This window comes from Zootoca vivipara, chromosome 9, assembly GCF_963506605.1.
Source record: "Zootoca vivipara chromosome 9, rZooViv1.1, whole genome shotgun sequence".
NCBI classification, from domain to species: domain Eukaryota; kingdom Metazoa; phylum Chordata; class Lepidosauria; order Squamata; family Lacertidae; genus Zootoca; species Zootoca vivipara.
The window spans coordinates 5,913,483-5,934,252 of record NC_083284.1 but is presented as its reverse complement, the minus strand read 5'-3'; the positions used below and the strand labels follow the sequence as shown (position 1 = coordinate 5,934,252).

The following is a 20,770-nucleotide window of genomic DNA, read 5'->3' as shown; positions in this document are numbered from 1 at the left end:
GTTTTCCTACAGCAGACTTCCCCAACTTGTGCAAATGCTTTTTGCTGTCCTGAAACTCCCATCAGCCCCTGCCGACACAGCCAATTGTCAGAGACTGTCTGTTGGAGAAGGCTATTCCAGACTGTCATCTCTCTAGTAAAGACTATAGTCTGAATAATGACTAGTCATTATTTGGGTTGTCTGAATAATGATGTTTCTTTTGTGCTGCGTTCCCCATTTACGGTGCCTGAACACCGTCCCCACTTGCAGGGTCTCTGAAAGATTCTCCCATTTGCAGCCAACCAGGGCCACCGCAATTGGGGCAGTGGTCTCAGGAGGCAAGTATTGTGGGCTGTTAAATAAATTGCCAGTTATTTAATGACTACATTTAATTTTATTAGGCTTTTTACCTCAAGGGGGTGCCATTCGACTTTTCTCCCTCAGATGATGCTAGATCTGGCCTGAACTGTAGGAAGCAAAGTATTTTTGTCATGGTTTTTGACTGGTGGGTGGGAACTCTGTGTCACTCAGCCTAGCAAGTGAAGTCCCAGCTCCATTCAGCAGTCTCCCAAGAATCGATGCAACACACACCAGAAATTAGCCCGGGCATCCTTTCATTGACTTCGTTCCCAACAAACTTCAGCTCGAGCACAACTTATATGGAGTCTTGCCAACTTTTGACATCTATATTTCCTCGCTTCTGGTGTTTCGGCCGGCAAAGGCTTCCCGTGCAAAAGAATTCCATAGCCCCAAATTCCACAAGTCTGGCGAGAAATGAGTCATTCAAGACTTTTCTTTGGTAACTTACTTACAACGAGCCGTAGAATGGATTTCCCCCATGCGTTGGTTGTTTTCAACTGTGACCATGTGTTGGGCGACAGCAGGTGACAACAGTACGTGCAAAAATGATTGTGTGCACACAGCCTTGCAGGACTTAAACAGACAGCAAATTGGAAAAAAGAGAACTCCCCCAGTTCCCTGGTTTAACACAAAGCTGTGAACCCTTGGCATGGCAGCTTAGTCGCTTGCCCTTTCTGCTCTGTCCTTTTCCATGTGTGATATCTGCAGAGTGGTTTTGCTATGGGCACCAAGGTGCACACACACTGGGCTTTTGCAAATGTCTCTGTATTAGCTAGCTCTGAATCATGGGCGTACCCAGGATCAAAGCTAGGGGGGGAACACCAGCCACGCCCCCCAGCCACCCGATTGGCTAGCTGGCAATGATGTGGCCAGGATCCCCCCCCAGGAGGCATGGTCAACATCCACGCCCCCCAGAGGAAAGGGGGCCATTTGCAAGGCAGCACACAGAGCCACCCACGCTTGCACTCCCGCCTTGCCCGCTCCTTTAATGGCAGCGGTGACTAAAACAAGGCAGCAGCAGCGAAGCTGCCTCCGTTGAAGGAAACCTGGACCTGGACCTGGACCTGGGCTAACTTCAGCCCGCACTCCTTCAAGTCACAGCAAGCACAGCACAGAAAGTGCTGCCCCACAATGCTCCACGACACTTCATTTGCATGAGATGCCGCAGAGCATTGTGGGGCAGCACTTTCTGTGCTGTGCTCGCTGTGACTTGAAGGAGTGCGGGCTGAAGTTAGCCCAGGTCCAGGTTTTTTTCAACGGAGGCAGCTTCACTGCCGCTGCTGCCGTTTCGCTTCAGCTAAGCAGGCTGAGGTGTAGCACAGCAGGCAGCGTCCCTGCCTGTCCTCTCCAGATGCCCTGCTTCTATGCTGGGTACGCCCATGCTCTGAATACAGAATGATGAAACCATAGAATTGGAAGGGGACACAAAGAGCCATCTAGGCCAACCCTCTGCCATACAGGAATCAAATATTTCCTGACAGATGTTTAAAAACCTGAAAAGGAGAGCCCACCTGCTTCTGAGGGAGCCCGTTCCACTGTTGAGCAGCTTTTACCACCAGAAAGTTCTTCTTAATGTTTAGTCAAAATCGCCTTTCTTGTAATTTGAATAAAAATATGCTTGCAACATGCCTTATTACGATTTTGTTTTTGTTATCTGCTGTACTGTACAAACACACACAACCAGTCCTTTTGAGGAATCTCCAGTTGGAAGCTAGCTATTGTAAACTAAAAAGTATAGAACCAATTCCTTCTGGTCAGTAGTTTTCCTGCTGACCAGAAAGCAGAGGGCAGAGAGAAGCATTTTGAAGCAGGGATTCTGGGTGGCGATGAAGGATTGCAATTCAGCCCCCAAAAGCGGGCTACTGGGGGAAAAACACAACCACGCAGAATGGTCAATACAGGTTTCTCTCTTGTTGGCGCTGGAGAGTGGGTCTTAAAAGGGCTGCATTTTAGTCCACAGCTGACAGCTGCATTCCAAACCGTGAGGGTGGGGGAGCTGTAGCCTCTTTCTATACTTATTTCCAGTTTTGTCTCATTTATTCTTACCAACTTTTGCTGGTTATCATCCTTCAGGTTGGGGACAGGGAAGAGGGCACAGTTTTTTTATTAAAAAAAAAAAACCATCTCTCCGAACACAAAAAACATCAGCCTCTAGAAAAAAAACCAAGTTTCGGTCACTTCTGCAAAAATAAATTCCTCTGAGGGGGAGCAGCAAGATTTACAAGAGGAGTAAGGTGGGAAAGGGTATCTTGTTCCATTCTTGCACCACCACCACCACCCAAATTTCTCAGACATCCACAGCAATAAAAGGCTCGCTACCCCTTTTATCCAAATCACAGTGGTTATTCCCCAGAAACTGGTATTTTAAAACAGTGGCATTGTTTCAGCACCCAGGCCTATCAGCTTCCCCCCCCTGGTGTTTAGGAAACATCTATTAAGGACCATTTCTCATGGCATCTCTGAATGGCTGCCTATTTTGGTTCCCGCCCCATGCCCAGATAGTGTTGTACGACAAAGCAGCTCATGCAAATGAGGTGTTTGCCATTCGGTAATCGCCACACCTAGTGTGCCAAGAGGTGGCTTAACGGTTGTGACGAACGATTCCGAGAAACCGAAATCCTGCGCAGCTTCTGACTACCTGAGAATCTCAGCTTTCCGCTTCGGAGAGAACAGCAAGTGTTTAGCCCTCATGGGTGCAAAGAGTAGCCCCTGGAAAATGTAGTGGCGGCCACCTCCTCACAAGGGAACCCACACTGCGCAAAACCCAGCAGGGATTCTGTCAGTCGCCAAAGCCTAGAAACCTCATGGCACCAGCATAAAAAAATAGAAATATGGATCCAGTAGCATCCCGAAGGCTCATCCAAGCTGGTCTTTGGTCACACTGGCCAGGAATCGGAAGCAAATATTATAAAGTGCTGTTTCAACTGGGCAACGGGTGGGTCCTCTTGGGTTTCCCCCCCCTTTGGCTGCTTCCGTCCACAATGCAGCTGCAGGCAGCGGTGTCTCTCGGCAATTTCTTCCAGGCGGAGAAGCCTCAGGAGCAGGGGTGGGGGAAATCTAAATGGTCTGGTTCAAGTGAGTTTGGTTTCAAACCACAAGTTAAAGCGACAGCACACAGACACTTCAAAATAGCTTAAAATCCTCAGGTCCCCCCACCTACCTACAAGATTACCGATGGGTAGACAGAAAACATGCACCAAAACAAGCCTGCCGTGTGACTTGTAACCCCAGGAAGGTATAGTGTAATCTCAAGAGCGCATGAAATCAGTGGGGCTTTGGAAAACCCTCCAAGATGTTGTCTTCTTGCCAGAAATTCAGTTCTCGACAGTGAAGTCTGCTCTTTCCGCAAAGCCCAGTTACTCACAAGAGTTTTCTCTCTCTCTCTTTTTTGTACACGTGTTTTGCTTTAATAATCATATATACATATACAGAACAGTTATTTACATCCAAGTACACTTGTCTCTGTATACCTTAGCAGCATATAAGTAAATGATTTGCTTCCTAGTTCAGTTAATAAGCACTTTCACATACAGACAACCCGGCAGTGATTTTCCTGCAGATGCGAGCAACAGCAGGGTTTGCCCGATGCCAGCACCACTAGGCAGAAGGCCTCTGTCTCAGGTGGTAGAATCTGGGCACCATTGTAGAGTGGCAAACCATCTTGTTCCAAAACCTATTTATATATATTTAGAGAGGGTGACTCTGCGCATGTTTGTGTGAGTGTTGTTTCTTAGGCACCAGAATGAGAAGGCCTGACCTTGCATCTTGCTGTGGTGTGTGACTGGGAAAATTGGTGTAGACTGGGGAAATTTGTGGGTTCTTCTCTGATATCTATCAAGGTCCCCCCACCCCACAAAAAAGCACCATAAAAAACCCTCTGAAGAAGGCATTGACCATCAGGCATACTGAAGGCAAGCTAAACCATGGATTGCGCAAAAAAGAAGACGACCCGAAATCCTTTATGCAGCCAAGTCAACTCACATCACAAAGTTTTTGCTGCTGTTACAGATTCGCTGTGGAAGATGCAAGGGCACGCCTGCACTCCAAATATAAACCATCTTAAAACCGGGTTTAACTATCGTGGTTTCCCCGTAAATCCCAGGAAGGGTAGTCGAAGCCCCAAAGAGGAATGTGATGTCTCCTCTTTTAATACAAGTGCTCAGGATTTAGTATTAGGTAATAAAACGGGCTAGAAATAAGATTCCGGAGCCAAAAACCGTTAACCACAAAATGTAGGCTCTGGCTTACGGTGAAACTCGGAAAATTAGAATATCGTTGAAAAGTGCATTTATTTCAGTGATGCAACTTAAAAGGTAAAACCAATATATGAGATAGATGCATGAAGCAAAATACAGGTATGTCAAGCCTTTATTTGTTGTAATTGTAATCATTTGTCATTAGGCAGGTCAATTATAAATGGTATGTAATTAATGAAATGTAATAGCGATGTTTATTTTTGTATTATTGTAACTATTTGTTTTATTACTGTGGAATTTCCAAAAGAAAGCATTTGTAAAAATTAAAAGAAAAATCAAAAATAATAAGTTGCATTACTGAAATAAATGCACTTTTCGACGGTATTCTAATTTCCCGAGTTTCACCTGTACATATTTCATGGTCAGAAGATGTGGCAATAACAGCTGTGGGCTTTACAAATTGACGAGACATGGGCCAATTAGGGATGCTAGCTAAATGGGCCTGACGTTTAAAGCACTATGATACCACTTTAAACAGTCATAGCTTCCCCCAAGGAATCCTGGGAGGATTCTGGGAGTTGTGAGGGAGACCCCAATTCCACTAACCAAGCTACAATTCTCAGACTGGTTTAACAGTCTACCCCCCTTCCCAAAGAACTCTTGAAAATTGTAGCTCTGCGAGGGAAACAAGGGTCCCGGCAACAAATCTCGGCAGCCTTACCTAACTGAACTTCCCAGGATTCTTTGGAGGAAGCCATGATTGTTTAAAGTGGCATGACACTGCTTTAAATGCATAATGCTGGTGTAGGGCCCAAGTTCCCATTGCAGGGGAGCAATAGCTTGTGGGCTTCCTGAGAGCACTTGGTTGGCCAATGTAAGAAGCAGGTGGCTGGACTAGAGAGAGACTCCTGGTCGACTTGACCTTGCAGGGCTCTTCTTGTGCTTTTATGGCATAGCTGCCAAGTCTCCCGTATTCCCCGGGAAACCCCCGTATTTCCAGCTGTTCCCAGCCGAAAAAACGGATTTTTTTGTTTTTCCCCGGTTTATTCTCAGAAGCAACTTTTTATGCTGCTTTGCCCAGTTCCAAAATGGCTGCAGTGCGACTTCTGGTGCAGTGGCCATTTTGGAACAGGGCAGAGCAACATCAAAAGTAGCTTCTGAGTATGCTCCGCCCAGTTCCAAAATGGTGGCAGCGCTACTTCCGGTCTGCTACTTCCGGTCCAGTCCCTTATTTCTCAGGCCGGAACTTGGCAGCTATGTTTTATGGGTTCCTTGTTTGGTTGGGTGCCAACCAGCTACATGAGCTTGAAATGAGATTAGCTTTGCAGTGCAGACAGGCTCCAGATTTCCTGTTTCCAGGCAGCACTTCCTATCGCAAGGATGCCACGTTCCCCCAAACACTCAAATTGGCGGCGTTATGGTATTGGAAAAATGCCACAGCCCTTTCCTGTCCCAGCTAGCGAGCAGCCTTTGCTCTTTTTTTGCTCTTTTTTTTAAAAAATCACTTTAAATGCAAGTCCAGCAGCGCAATGGTAGCCACGATCTCCTTCAGGTGGCCCCCTCCTTCAAGTAAGGAATTTTGAGCTCCCAATCGCCTCCAAGAATAATTGGTTCTTTTATCGGCCTTGCATAGCATTCATTCCTTTCCTAACCTAGGGCAGATAAGAAGGTCCATTAGAGGGTGTGGAAAAGCTGGGAGGAACTGGCTAAGATGGTACAGACTAGCAAAATACCAGCTCAAAAGCTCTGCTGCAAATATGGGAGCCCAACTCATATTCCTGGGACCTAATTGGCACTTGCTAAATAAATCTAATTGCATGCAGCGGAAGCAGTAGGGACACTTGGTGGCAGGCGTTGCTTCGCAAGGGAAGAGGAACATTAATGCAAAAAGGCTGGGTGGTAGAGCCAGCGGCAGAGGAAGCCTGGGGCGGAATGCCCAGGTGTGGGGCGAACCGCCCATAGGGGCATGGCGTGGTGCCCATAGGGACGAGACACAGTGCCCATAGGGATGAGACGCAGTGCGCGGCGCCCATAGAGATGGGGCACGCAGCAGGGTCTCAGCCACCCTACAGCTGGGGGGGGAGGCAGCGGGCGGACAGCACGAGTGCCACCTGCCACTTTGTCACCCCCCGCCAGGGTGGCAGTGGCACCCAGGGTGGACCGCACCCCCTTCCTTCACCCCTGGGTAGAGCACCTGCTTTTCCTGCAGAAGGCCCCTGGGTCAACGCCTAGAATCGCCATGCAGGGCCGGGAGCGCCTCGTGTCTGAAATCCCGGAGGGTTGCTGCCAATCAGTGTAGACAGTACTGAGCCAGATGGACCAATGGGCTGGCTCAGTATAAGGCGGCCTCCAAGCGTGTGTGTTTCTGCTACTCAACAAAAGCAATGTTCTGGGGGAAAGGCCCGAGGGGAAAGACAAACCACCCTTCTCGGTTGAGATCATCTCTAATTCTAAAGATGTTTGGCCAAGCCACCTTCCCATTAAAAAAAATACAAACCCCCTCTAGTTTTTGGCTGAGCAAAGAGCAGTGCAACGATCTAGAACAAAATGGACTAGTGGGATTGCCTAAGGGGGCGGCAGGGGTGGTAGGAAGGCTCTGGAGGTGCAAATGACCATTGGTCTTTCAAAGGCTGGGGTCACTGGATCATCCATTTTGTTGAATCAATTAAACTTAATAATTTTAATTAGATTTTTTATAAAAAAAATAAATGTTTTGAATTTTATTGTGCTATTATCTTCCTTGGTGGGTTGTGTGCAAACCGCTGTTCTGGAATGGTGGTTTTTTTTTAGGGTGGCAACAGGGATGAATTTAAGGAGCCACGGTTGTGTGTGGCCTGGAAATGCTTAGGAACTATTGACCTAAGAGAACGCCCGTGCTCTTGCTTTCTTAACCATGCTGGACAAGGCAGATGACCAATTGTGTGTGTGTGTGTGTGTGTGTGTGTGTGTGTGTTTAGTGTTTGGAGCCGGACTAGATGCCCCACATAAATTCCTTTCCATCCTGTTCTTCTGCCTTCTCCCCCAATGTGGTAGCTTAGTTCTTGCCCTCCTGGCTGCATTAAAAAGGAATGAGGTGCCAACTCTCTAAAATGATAGTCAATATAAAAAAAAGTTATCGATGTTTTTTGGGGGGGGGGGCGGTTTCACTAATCCAGGCCTACTGATGCTACCTCAGTTCACGGCCCTCTCATCGGATCACTGCCTTGGAGAGAGTTGTTTAGATTCAGTCCACGCTGCAGAGCATAGATTGCATGCCAGGAAGGGAGTCTTGCCCTCTCCTATTGTCTGTGCAACCTCTCTCACGGCTTGTGTGTGTAGATGCCTGAGGGCATAACCTTGCGAGAATCAGATAACCTGCAAACTGCTCCCATCCCACCACCACAAACTAAGATGGAGTGTGAACTAGGAAGTAAATAAACACGCCTTGCTTCCAATTTATAATAGGCTTAGCCTATTATAGGTAATTGAGAACTGAGAACTGGCTTTCATAGGTAACTCCTTTAAGAGGGGGCGGCAGACAGCAACACTACAAATTTGTTTCACTTTTATACTGGCTGTGGCTCCTCTCAAAGGATCCTGGGAATTGTAGGTTTTCTAGGTGCTGAGAATTGCCTGCAAGCGATCTGCATCCCCTGCTCCTCTCAGAACGACAGTATCCAGAGTTATCTGGGGAGCAGAAATTGATTTATGTCCGGTTGTGACACAGAAATGCTTCAGGACAGCCTTCTCCAACCTGCGAGGCCTCCAAATGTTCTGGACCACACCTGCCATCACCCTCTGACTCTTGGCCATGTTGACCGAGGCTGATGGGAGTTGTGAGTCTGATGCTTGGAAGGCCCCAAGGCTTCCTCAGAAAATAGAGACATTCTGCTGATGTGGAAGAGAACGTCCCCTTTCCCCTGAGGAATATTGGAGGGATTCCACCCTGGGTTATGGCAAAGATGAGGCAAGCCTGAGTGTGGCATGAATTTCTACTAGCCAATATGGCTAAAAAAATGCCCTGGAAAGAGAAGGTGGGTCAGAAGACCATTCAGAGAGGTGCTGCAGTAATGGCAGACACAGAAAACTCTGCGGTGTCTTTGTCAATGGGGCTAATTAAAAAACAAAAACCCACACCAGGCACGCCAACTCCTAGAGGCAGAGGGCTCTTCAACCCGCCTCAATATTTGCTGGCATGGGACCAGGCCCCCTTGATGTTGAGGGGGAAGAGAAGACCGAGTGTGGCATGGTTCAATGGCTGACTCCTCCTGAGTCATAGCTGCCAAGTCTCCCGTTTTCCCCGGGAAATCCCCGTTTTTCCAGCTGTTCCTAGCTGAAAAAACGGATTTTTTTTTGTTTTTCCCGGTTTATTCTGGCGTGGCGGCCATTTTGGAACTGGGCAAAGCAGCATCAAAAGTCACTTCTGAGCATGCTCTGCCCAGTTCCAAAATGGCGGCAGTGCTACTTCCGGTCTGCGATTTCCGGCCCGGTCCCTTATTTCTCTGACAGCAACTTGGCAGGTATGCCCTGAGTGCGAGAGAGGAGGCAGCACCAGGCTGCCCAATTGGCCTCTTCCCAACAATGCACGTCGCACACGTGTGATGTCATACATGTGATGCACATTCCATGTCACATTGAGAGGAAACCGAGCGGGGAGCCCAGTCTGGCGCGGCTTCCTCTCTCGCACTCAGGAGGAGCCAGCCATTGAACCGCACCATGCTGGGCTCCCCACTCGGCTTCCTCCCATCGATGTGCGTATGACATCACCTGCAAGTGACACACGTACGATGTCATGTGTGCGACGCGCGTCCCAAGCATGACATTACACAATGTGACGCACGCTGCCCCCCCCGCAATCTTGGGTGCAAGACTGCGCCCCTGACCCCTCCCAACATACACACACTCAATCCACCCCCCCAATACTCCTGATGTCAGCTCATCCCTAGAAACACCTGTCTCTATTTTTTCCTTTATCACCTGCAAAGCACCAGAGCACGTTGGAGATGCCCAGGGCAGACGAACTTACACTGCTAGTTATATAGCATATTATTCTCCTTGGGAAGATCACCGGCTGAAGTACATGCACAGTAATTTGGGGAGGTGGGGTGGGGTGGGGGACAACGTACTTTGAACGCCTCAAGTCCTTTCCTCAGATCTCTGTGGACTCTATCCTCTCCAACCTGGAAGGAGTCCATGTTTTCTTCTCGTCGGTGTGTGGCGGGCTGGTGACCTTGCTGGTCATTTCGCTGACTTTGTGCTCGAGAATTTGGTTCTTCTGGTACATCTCCACGTAATTCAGCTGCAGCTGCTTCTGGTACTTGATGACCTTCTCCTTCTCCTCCTGCCAGGTGCGGCGCTCCTCCTCAAAGTCCATGACCTGCTGCTCCCGCTGCTGCCTCTCGGCCTTCAGCTCCGCCTGCAGCCGCTCCACCTCCTTCTTCAGCGCATTGAAGTTCTCCTCGCTCTGCCGCTTCATCTTGGCCTCGTCGCTCTCGCAAGCCAAAGGGTCCCTCGCCAGCTTTTCCGTGAGCTCTGCACCGTAGTGGCTGTGGGGCCCGCCCAGGCTGGTGAGGGTCTGCTTCAGGTTGGAGACCTCCAGCTCGCACTGGTCAAGTTTCTCCCTCAGCATCTGCACCTCGCCCATCTTCCGCTGCAGTTCGCCCTCGGAGATGTCCAGGCTGATGCTCTTGGTGCTGTAGGAGTCTTTCAAGGTCAGGATCTGCTCCTCCTTCTCCCTGAGGAAGCTCTTGCCTTCCTTGAGCTGGGTCCGCAACCCGACGATCTCATTGAGCTTCTGGGAGACGTCGGACTGGGAGTCCTTCAGCTGCTGCTTCAGCAGAGAGATCTCACCAGCCTTTTGGCACACCTGGAAGAGAGGCCTTGTCATGAGACAACTCAAAACAGTGTTTTCTCTAGTGCACGCTATGCCTCAAGCAATATCATACCACTCTGAACAGTCATGGCTCCCCCTCCAAAGGATTCTGGGAACTGTCATTTGTTACGGGTGCTGGGAATTGTTAGAAGACCCCAATTCCCCTTCAGAGCTACAGTTGCCAGAGTTTCCTAGGTAGAGGGATTGATTGTTAAAACACTCCGGGAATTGTAGCTCTGGGGAGGGAATAGGGAACTGCTAACAGCACCCCTAACAAACTACAGTTCCCAGGGTTCTCTGGAGGAAGCCATGAATGTGAAAGTGATGTAATGTAAGGCCTACTTTAAACTGCTGCACCAGCCCCACAGAATGAAAACACAAGGTGCCACAACACTCCTGCCCAATGCACTTGATGACCTAGCCCAGGCATCCCCAAACTGCGGCCCTCCAAATGTTTTGGCCTACAATTCCCATGATCCCTAGCTAACAGGACCAGTGGTCAGGGATGATGGGAATTGTAGTCCAAAACATCTGGAGGGCCGAAGTTTGGGGGTGCCTGACCTAGCCCCCCCACAAGCAGAAATGCCATTAGAGACAGACACATCTATCGGTCTTGGGATTGCTCAGCTTCTCATTTTTTCCCACTGGTAACTTCTGTTTTCCACATCTTCATTTCAGCTAGTGACCTATTTATTTTTAAGTCCTCGTGAAAATTCATCAGCTGTCTGATGCAGATTTCTTCTAATGCATGCCGTTTTCACTAATATGCACACTTTCGCAAAGCAGTTTACATAACACACGTTTTATGCTAGCTTACTTGCACATTACTTGGCTGGAGAATTGCATTGCAAAATTCAGACAAATGCAAATTTCATACGATAGCTTTTTTTTAAAAAATGTACTGTACATTGTTTTGGAAAATGCAGATAAGGTTGGTTCATCTTTAAATGTGAACTAATTCAAATTCCCTCCCCACCCCTTTGCTAAATGCTACCCACACCTATTGCTGCAGAAACCAACAACTCTCACCTCCCAGGCCTGGTTAAACATCCTGCTCTCTTTGCATTGGAACTTTGAATTTTCATCTAGTAACAACTACTACAGGCAGTCAGGCTGGAGGAGCTCACAGAACTCTCAGAGAAAAGAAGGGGAGGGGGGACCTTTCTTTGCCCCAAGGGTGCCAGACTAAATGATGTACAGTGGTGCCTCGCTTAACGAATGCCCTGCTTAACGAAATTTCCGCTTAACGAAAGGTTTTTTTCTACTGGAGGTTGCCTCGCTAGACGAATTCATTTTACGAAAAATTCGTCTAGCGAATCACGGTTTCCCATAGGAATGCATTGAAATTCAATTAATGCGTTTCTATGGGCAAATTTTTTTAAAAAAAAAACATTCAATGCATTCCTATGGGATTCACTAGACGAATTTTTTGTTATAAGAAAAGACCCGTGGAACAAATTAAATTCGTCTAGCGAGGCACCACTGTATAGCAATTTTAAGGGCTGCACCTGTTTTTGCCAAGGATGAACCTGCTTGCCCTCCTCCCTGGGCATGCAGCGCAAGGCAAGATGATCCTGGGAGTATTCTGCACCACCTGTAGTGGCTGTTGGTGGAAGAAAGTAGTTGTCTTCCTCCAGCCTTCCAACACAAACCAAGAGTTGTTCAAATAGAGGCATTCCCTCATTAGATGGGGAGTTTATGAGCCAGCTCTGAGAGACAGAACAGCTGGGAATTTGCAGCAGAGGGTGTAGCTTGAACCTCTATGCATGATCCCCAGGGTGATCAACAAGGACTGATCCAATAAGCGGAGAGGGGCTCAAGTGCACACGCCCTCATTGTGAAAGTTGTATGTGAACTCAGCTAAGAGTCTCGACGGACCTTGATTCCCACCAAAACTCCACTCTGCCACTCCTTCACACTTCCATTGGCTTCAAGAAGTGGGAGGACAGCATCGGGGTAGGATAAAATAGCACAGTGAGGGAATAATGAGAGAAAGGGGAAGCACAACCTAAATGGCAAACTCCTGTCTATGTCTTGACAGCAAGGGAGCCTAATGGTACCCCTGCTGGAAATTCACGGACTCATAGAAATGAAGAGTTGGGGCCCTAGCAATAATCGAACCTCCTGCAATGCAGAAACCACTGTCTCGCCAGAGTGGTGCATGCTCAGGTTATCTCCCGCTTGGACTACTGCAATGTGGTCTACGTGGGGCTACCTTTGAAGGTGACCTGGAAACTACAACTAATCCAGAATGCGGCAGCTAGACTGGTGACCGGGAGTGGCCAGCCACTGAGACCATATAACACCGGTCCTGAAAGACCTACATTGGCTCCCAGGACGTTTCCGAGCACAATTCAAAGTGTTGGTGTTGACCTTTAAAGCCCTAAACGGCCTCGGTCCAGTATACCTGAAGGAGCGTCTCCACTCCCATCGTTTAGCCCGGACATGGAGGTCCACCTCCGAGGGCCTTCTGGCAGTTCCCTCCCTGCGAGATGTGAGGTTACAGGGAACCAGGCAGAGGGCCTTCTCGGTAGTGGCGCCCTCCCTGTGGAATGCCCTCCCATCAGATGTCAAGTATTTGACTTTTAGAAGACATCTGAAGGTAGCCCTGTATTGGGAAATTTTTTAATGTTTGATGTTTTATCGTGTTTTTAATATTCTGTTGAGCCGCCCAGAGTGTCTGGGGAAACCCAGCCAGATGGGTGGGGTATAAATATTATTACTACAGTGGTACCTCGACAACTGAACAACTCGACTTCCGAAGGTTTCGACTTCCGAAGTCGACAACCCCGGAAGTCTTTTCGCCGTGCGCGCCCTGCGCAGAAGCGATACGCACAGTCGGCGCATGCACAGAAGCGCAAAATCACACTTCGCGCATGCGCAGAACAGGCATTTCGAGAACCGAAGACTTTGACTTACGAAGACGGCCGCGGAACGGATCGTCGTCGTAAGTCGAGGTACCACTGTATTATTATTATTATTATTATTATTATTATTATGGTATTATTATTATTATTGAACCCCTGGCAGATGGCACATGCAACTCACCTGTGCTCATGCCATCAAAGAGAAGGGTGTGTCTCTTGGCTGGTGACTGAGTTCCTGGCCAATGATACCCACCTGTGGTGCAGCCACAACCTTGAGTACTCAATCTGCCATCGGCACCTCCTCAAGGTACCACACTAAGGCAATAGCTTTGACTGAAGCAACCAGAACAGCCTTCACCAATCCGGTACCTTCCACAGACCTTGAGCTAGAACTCACATCAGCCCTGCCATGCTGGCAGGGGCTCATGGGAGTTGTAATCCAAAACATTTTGAAGGCTCCAGCTTAGGGAAGGTTGCTCTTGACACCTGGGTTAAAATTAGCCTACTTGTAACAGAATGGAGGCCTCTTTTTTTTTGCAGAGGTGAGCACCAAAGTCTGAGGAAGAACACTGGTATTTAAAAACTGATTTCCAGTTAAGTTGCGCCAACATAAAAGGGTGCAGTTAACACTCTCCCTGTCTTAAGTGCTTTTCAGAGGGAGTCTTTTTGGGGGGTCAGGCATGTTTGCTCAGGTGCACTTCAATGCTTTTAAAAGGCCCGTGGAGACTCATAAGCTTTTCCATTTCATTTCTCTCCAAGGGCGTATGGAGCACCTAAGCCACAATTCAGTCGACAAAAGAGCATGGTTCATTGTGCTGGTTTCCTGCTAGTCCGAACAGGGCACAACCCAAAAGAGACAATATTATAGACCAACCCTAAGCTGCTTGATACTCCTCCCCCTCCTTTTGTGAAGCACAAAAGGTGAGGGAATCTGCATTCTGTGTTCACCCTGAGTTGATCTCAAACAGCAGCCGGCAGACTTTTTAACCAAGCCTGCTGTCTGCAGAGAGTCAGTTCTGCAGGTTGCATTTTGGTGGTGGTACGCCAGCATTTTTGTAAGAACCTTGTAATGTTAAGGAGTGCTTCCAGATGACCTGACCCAGATTTGCTTGCAGGGAGATTAGACACCATTGGCTATTTAACGTGCATTCATTCCAAATTGCTTGCAGGCAGGTTAGATGAGATTGCGCCAAAGCAAGTGTTATTATCCTACACTTTCCTGTGCATCGCCCCCCCCCCCCGCCCCTTATCGCGAAAAATCCAGTCTTTTGGGAAAACCAAGATTGCCGCACAAGACCTCCCAATCCACTATAATTTTACAATCTGAATTTACCAGTATGCAATGGAATCCAACCCCAAAACAGTGACAAAAGTCGAAGCGCCCTAAGATTTGGGTGCCCGAGTTTAATTTGTTTCTTTAAATAATTGATAAACCGCAGGATCAAAATAAATTATCCGAGAGAATGTAGAAAACATAGCTAACACCCATGAACCAGTTAGAAACAAACATACATACAGTGGTTCCTTGACTTACGAAGTACTTGACTTACGAAATTTCGAGTTACGGATGGAAAAAAATGGCCGCACGCTTACGTTTTTTTTGACATCCGAAAGGAAAACTGTTGCGGTTTAGATGGGGTTTTCTCAACTTACGAATTTTAGATGCGGTTTACTAGACTTACGAATTTTTCCGTTTCCAATGCATTCCTATGGGAAACCGCTTTTTTCGGCTTACAAACTTTTCGACCTACGAATGGGCATTCGGAACGGATTAAATTCGTTAAGTCGAGGAACCACTGTAGAATCATCATCAATAGCACCGCTATTAAAAGATAAAACCAATAAGTCTTGTATCAATGCTAGTTTGGCAGAGTGAAATGGTCTAACAGGCATGGAAAGAGGCAAGTCAATTCCATAAGTAAATTGGTTGCCAGCAGTTAAGGGTTTTATATACTAATACAGTGGTACCTTGGTACTCGAATCGCTTGGCTCCCGAACAAATTGGCTCCTGAACGCCACAAACTTGGAAGCAAGTGTTCCAGTTTGCAAACGTTTTTCGGAAGCTGAATCTCCAACGTGGCTTCCGATTGAGTGCGGGAAGCTCCTGCAGCCAATCGGAAGCCGCACCTTGGTTTTCAAATTGTTTCGGGAGTTGAACTCCTGGACTGGATTAAGGTACCACTGTAGTAAAATATAAAGGAATAAATATAAATAAAAGTAAAACCACCACCACCACAACCTTTGGCCCCCCAAATATCAAAACAAATGCCATCGGAGTTGTAGTTCCGCAACATCTGAAGGGTCAAAGGTTGCTCCCACATAATATGGGTCTTCAGGACGCTTCAGGCCAACAACATCTTGAAGGCCCCCATGACACGGACCACACCTGCCTCTCACCTCCCACTTGGTCTCCTCGATCTTGGGAAGGAACTCGGCCTGCTCCTTCTTGAAAGCCATGAACTTCTTCTCTAGCTCTTCCCGCTGCTGGAGGAGCTGCCCCACGTCGTCCTGGAGTTTCTTCTTCTCCTGCTGGAGCTTGAAGATTTGGAGCTGCAGAGCCTGCTGTGCCCTCTGCGCCTTCTTGGACACCTGCTGCAGCTTGTTGGCATAATTCTGCCGCAGGTCGTCCATCTCACGCTCCCAGATCTTCTGCTTCTCCTCAAAGACCTGGTAGATGGCCGCCTCGCTCTTGTCTAGGTTCCTCCTCATCTGAAGGACCTCCTGCTCCTTCTCCCACAGCCGGTCCTCCAAGTCCTGGATGATGTCGTCCGTCGACGGTGAGTGGAAGGGCATCGTCTCGTTGAGGTGGTTGAGCCGGCTGAATGAAGACGTGCTCTTGCTGGAAGACCGGCCGCTGTCTGAGGTAGATATCCCATTGTAGCCCACAATGTTCTTGTCCACGTAGGTGGTCCCAATGCGGTTTATGTGGCTGGTCGAGGCGCTCATGGGCCCAATATGCTGGCTATAGCCTGTGCCGTAGGTGGGCAGGCTGGTCAAAGAGTTCCGCCCGGAATCGGAGAGGCCGCCCGCCTGGTTGGTAGTCCTGTTATGGCTGGGCTTCTCCATCCCACTTTTGACCGTGGAAGGGCTATTGCTGTTGGTGTGGTTCAAGGTCTTCCGGGTCTCCGATATGCCGTTGTTCTGTGGCGGGCACAGGTTCTGCATGGAATGGAAGTTTTTAGGGACTACGGGCTTAAAGGCTGAAGGTCTAACTAAGGGCTCGTTGCTCTGCAAGGAGGAGGGAAAGAAAAGAACAGGACAGCAAATTAAACATGAGGATTGACACAGCCTGGATAGCTCAGTTGGCGAGAGCATTGGTTTTCTTTTTTAAAAAAATATTTATTTTGTTTTTCAAATCAAAAAATCACAGTGCTATATCAAACATAAATAATAAAAACAAGATTCCAAGGAATCTCCTGGACTTCCACCCTCCCCTTAGTGGGTCCAATTATTTATCATTTCCTCCTGCATCTTTTATGATAATCCAAATCCTTTACCTCTTCCATTATGTCCAGAACTCATCCTTAAACTACAAGTGATATTCCAATCCTGAGCATTGGTTTTCAACCGATGGGCCATAGCACCCTGGGGTGACTTGAGGAACGTTCAGGGGAGCCCTGGGGTGGGGGATCATTTCATTAACTTGCAGCCCATAATTTCCTGTGTTATCTCGGTTTCGCTCTGAGGAACCAGCACCTTTAACTTGCAGCCCAAAATAAAGCAATGGCAAAAAAGTGGGGAAACACTTTTGCATGACTGTTTCACTTCTTAAAATCCCAGACTACAAAAATCCTCCCCACCTTCGGTAACAGTTCCTTTGTTTTACACAGAGGCCTTGAGAAATGCAAGGACACGGCAAAGTAATTTGATGGTGTGTGTGCTCTATAAACATAACCCTGAAAGTGAGGAGTGTCTTCTGTGTTTCGCTCTCCTTCTTCTTAGAATTTTGAAGTGTCAGGCATAGCTCTAGTGGCTTCAGCCCAAACGTAGCAGAGTTTTCCTGCACAGCGCAGAAGCTAGTTGAGGTGGAAATGACTAGTCGGCTAGACGCAGAATAACTATTTACAGGATTTATTAAAAGAAAAGAAAACCAGCAGAGTTTCTGCATACAAAGCAAAGCAAAATAAATCCTTTCTCTCTCTCTCTCTCTCTCTCTCTCTCTCTCCAACCATACGCAGCACTCCTACTCCTAACACCCAACAAGAAACAACTGTGCTAGCATTCCTAGATAACAGAGTTCAGTGCTGGTCATTAACCAATCAGAGAGCTGTTGCCAGGCCAGGCAGACCTTGGCTTCCTGCCAAGAGTAAATGGACACTGCCTTGAGTTAATTGCGTGAAGCAAGAATCTGTAAGTTTCCCATGAGAACCAATTATCAGAAACCGAACACTTCTACCCCCAACATCCCTCGCCTCCTAATTCTCCACCTCTCTCCCCAGGCAACCACCCTCCTCCTTGACAGTCACCCAGCTTTATGGGGACAGGGAGAATGAGGCAGGAAAGGACCATGTCCGCATGTGATTCCTGCGCTGTGTGTGTTTCTCATTTTTCTTCTTCAGCTCCGAGGACCTTTTGGCGGTTCCCTCAATGCGAGAAGTGAAACTGCAGGGAACCAGGCAGAGGGCCTTCTTGCTAGTGGCACCCGCCCCGTGGAACACCCTTCCATTAGATGTAAAACAGATGAACAACTATATGACTTTTAGAAGACATCTGAAGGCAGCCCTGTATAGGGAGGTTTTTAATGCTTGATGTTTTGTGGATTTTTAAAATATATTTTTTACTTTGCTGGAAGCTGCTCAGAGTGGCTGGGGCAACCCAGTCAGATGACCGGGCTATAAACATAGCTGCCAAGTCTCCCGTTTTCCCCGGGAAATCCCCGTTTTCCCAGCTGTTCCTGGCTGAAAAAACGGATTCCGAGCACAATTCAAAGTGTTGGTGTTGACCTTTAAAGCCCTAAACGGCCTCGGTCCAGTATACCTGAAGGAGCGTCTCCACTCCCATCGTTCAGCCCGGACATGGAGGTCCACCTCCTAGGGCCTTCTGGCAGTTCCCTCCCTGCGAGATGTGAGGTTACAGGGAACCAGGCAGAGGGCCTTCTCGGTAGTGGCGCCCTCCCTGTGGAACACCCTCCCATCAGATGTCAAGTATTTGACTTTTAGAAGACATCTGAAGGTAGCCCTGTATTGGGAAATTTTTTAATGTTTGATGTTTTATCGTGTTTTTAATATTCTGTTTTTATATTTTTTTGGTTTTTTCCCGGTTTATTCTGGCGCGGCGGCCATTTTGGAACTGGGCGGAGCATGCTCAGAAACGACTGAGTGTCTTGGCGGACCACTTAATGAGGATGGTGGTGATTTATTAAATCTTGCCCAAGGCAACTCCAAGTGACTTATAATCAAACAACCAAGCATTGCCTGTTGTACATGCAAAGAGCTAGATGTTTTGTTATTTTTAGGTAAAGGAACCCCTGACCATTATGTCCAGTCTTGACCGACTCTGGGGTTGCGGCGCTCATCTCGCGTTATTGGCCGAGGGAGCCAGCGTACAGCTTCCAGGTCATGTGGCAGCATGACAAAGCCGCTTCTGGCCAACCAGAGCAGCACACAGAAACACCGTTTACCTTCCCGCTGTAGCGGTACCTATTTATCTACTTGCACTTTGACATGCTTTCGAACTGCTAGGTTGGCAGGAGCTGGGACCGAGCAACGGGAGCTCACCCCGTCACGGGGATTCGAACCGCCAACCTTCTGATCGGCAAGCCCTAGGCTCTGTGGCTTAACCCACAGCGCCACCTGCGTCCCTTGCCACCCGCGTCTGGTTATCTTTAACCGTATTTTTTTTAAAAAGCTTCCTTCAAACTGAAATACAATGAAATGCAGTCTGTAAGAAATAAAGGAAGCAATGAAAATACAATTGAGAATGAATGCAAACATTTAATGCGGTCATTCCACAGACCACCTGGATGAAAGCCGTGGATCAGTGTGGCTGCTCACGGACCACGGTCTGGGTACCCCTTTTCTAGGATGCAAATTGTGTCTCACCTGGTCTAGTTTACCAGAGACTGGTAATATCTTTGGTGGGTTACTGGGTTCTCTGTACTGGGGAGGAGGTGGGATGTTCTTCTCATTGTTGGCCGCAACGTTCCCACAGAGGTCCGCCTTCCCTTTCTCGCTCTTGCGCAGGTCCCCGTTGATGTAGATGGAGTGGGAGATCTTCTCCGTCTTGTAAGTCTTCTCCTCCCCGGAGTAGCGGTTCGAGATCTCCCGCCTGGAGTAGCTATTCCGGGACCCATCGACCTGCCGGCTGCCGCTCTGCGTCCTGGTCCCCACGCTCTTCATGGCGAACTCTTGCTCGCCCGCGACGCCGCTGCCGACGCTTCCCATCGTGCCCTGGGAGGCGGGTTCGAAAGGGTGGAAGGCTTCCTTGTTGTGGTAGTTGGCGTCACTAAGGACGGAGAGGGTCTCTAATTTGGCCATGGCAAGGTATGGTAGTGGAGGCACAAGACGTCAGTGGCACTGGGAGAGAGAAAGGAACAAAGATTACAGAACGTCACAAAAGGAGGTTGCTTGGAGCAGCTGTGAGCACAAGAAAAGCCCAGGTATGGAGGCATGCTATCGGGGGCTATTAGCCACAATGGCTTGTCTCCATCTCCACCGGGGGAGGCAGTAAACCTTGGAACCCCACTTGCTGGGAATTACAGATGGAGAGAGGGCTGCCAGCACTCAGGTCTTGCTAGCAAGCTTTTCTTTCTGGCTGGCCACTGTGGTAAAAGGATGCTGAGCAAGATGGACCATGGGGTCTGATCCTGCAGGGCTCTACTTGCACCCTTACGATTCTTGTTTCTGGGCCGTGGTAAGGGCCAGGAGCTGGCGCACTGAAATTCCTGCCCACCTCGTTCACAGTGTTTCTGAGCTGCCCAACATTGAAAAAATATGTAACTGGTACGAAACAAAACGCAGCAAAAAAAACGAAAGAAAAACGGAAGAACAGTATAAAAGCAGTACACATCACAACAGCAGAGGTGTAAAAATCCAGACTTTATTCGTCAGAGAGGGGAGGGTGTTCCAGACTACAGGCTCCCTGTGCCTCGCCCCCATAATAGGAGCCAACTCTTAGGGGCCAAGGTCCCTGCCCCCCCCAAAAAAATTTCAGGGGCTAGCCCCTCAAAGCTGATGCGCATTGCCATTCAAACAGAAGGTGGGTGCCGCATCTTGTGATTGATTATATGGGGGGGGGCTTACCTGGCCGCCCCCCCAATGTTTTATTGAAGTTGGCACCCCTGCTCATCCCTCTTGGCCAACGGCAGCAACCCCTGGTGCTGCAAAGCTGGGAGAGCAATGGAGACCTACTGTGACCACTGGTCACTACTGCCTGCCACCACCCCCTCTCGTCCTGTTCCCTTCCTGACCTGTTAGCCTGCTCAGCCACTTGCCTACCTGTTAGGGACTGGCTGGATGAGGAAGAATGGTGGGAGCTGCCCCCCAAGTGCCCCCCGGGAAGGGCACAGTAGATGACAA

General features: G+C 48.5%; 1 protein-coding gene across 13 annotated transcripts in view; it reads right to left on the bottom strand.

The window, feature by feature from the left end:
* Positions 1–1,588: 1,588 nt before the first annotated feature.
* The window catches only part of LZTS3 (leucine zipper tumor suppressor family member 3), a 72,376-nt gene continuing 53,194 nt past the window's right edge, over positions 1,589–20,770 (bottom strand). For 12 of the 13 annotated variants that reach the window (XM_060278352.1, XM_035101160.2, XM_035101152.2 and 9 more), the window contains 3 exons: positions 19,295–19,768; positions 15,651–16,481; positions 1,589–10,380 (listed from right to left, as the gene is read on the bottom strand). In XM_060278352.1, coding sequence (XP_060134335.1) covers positions 9,664–10,380; positions 15,651–16,481; positions 19,295–19,729 — 1,983 coding nt within the window. In that variant the 5' untranslated portion in view covers positions 19,730–19,768 and the 3' untranslated portion in view covers positions 1,589–9,663. The remainder of the gene's footprint in view (positions 10,381–15,650; positions 16,482–19,294; positions 19,769–20,770) is intronic. The other variant, XM_060278349.1, reaches the window with a different exon arrangement.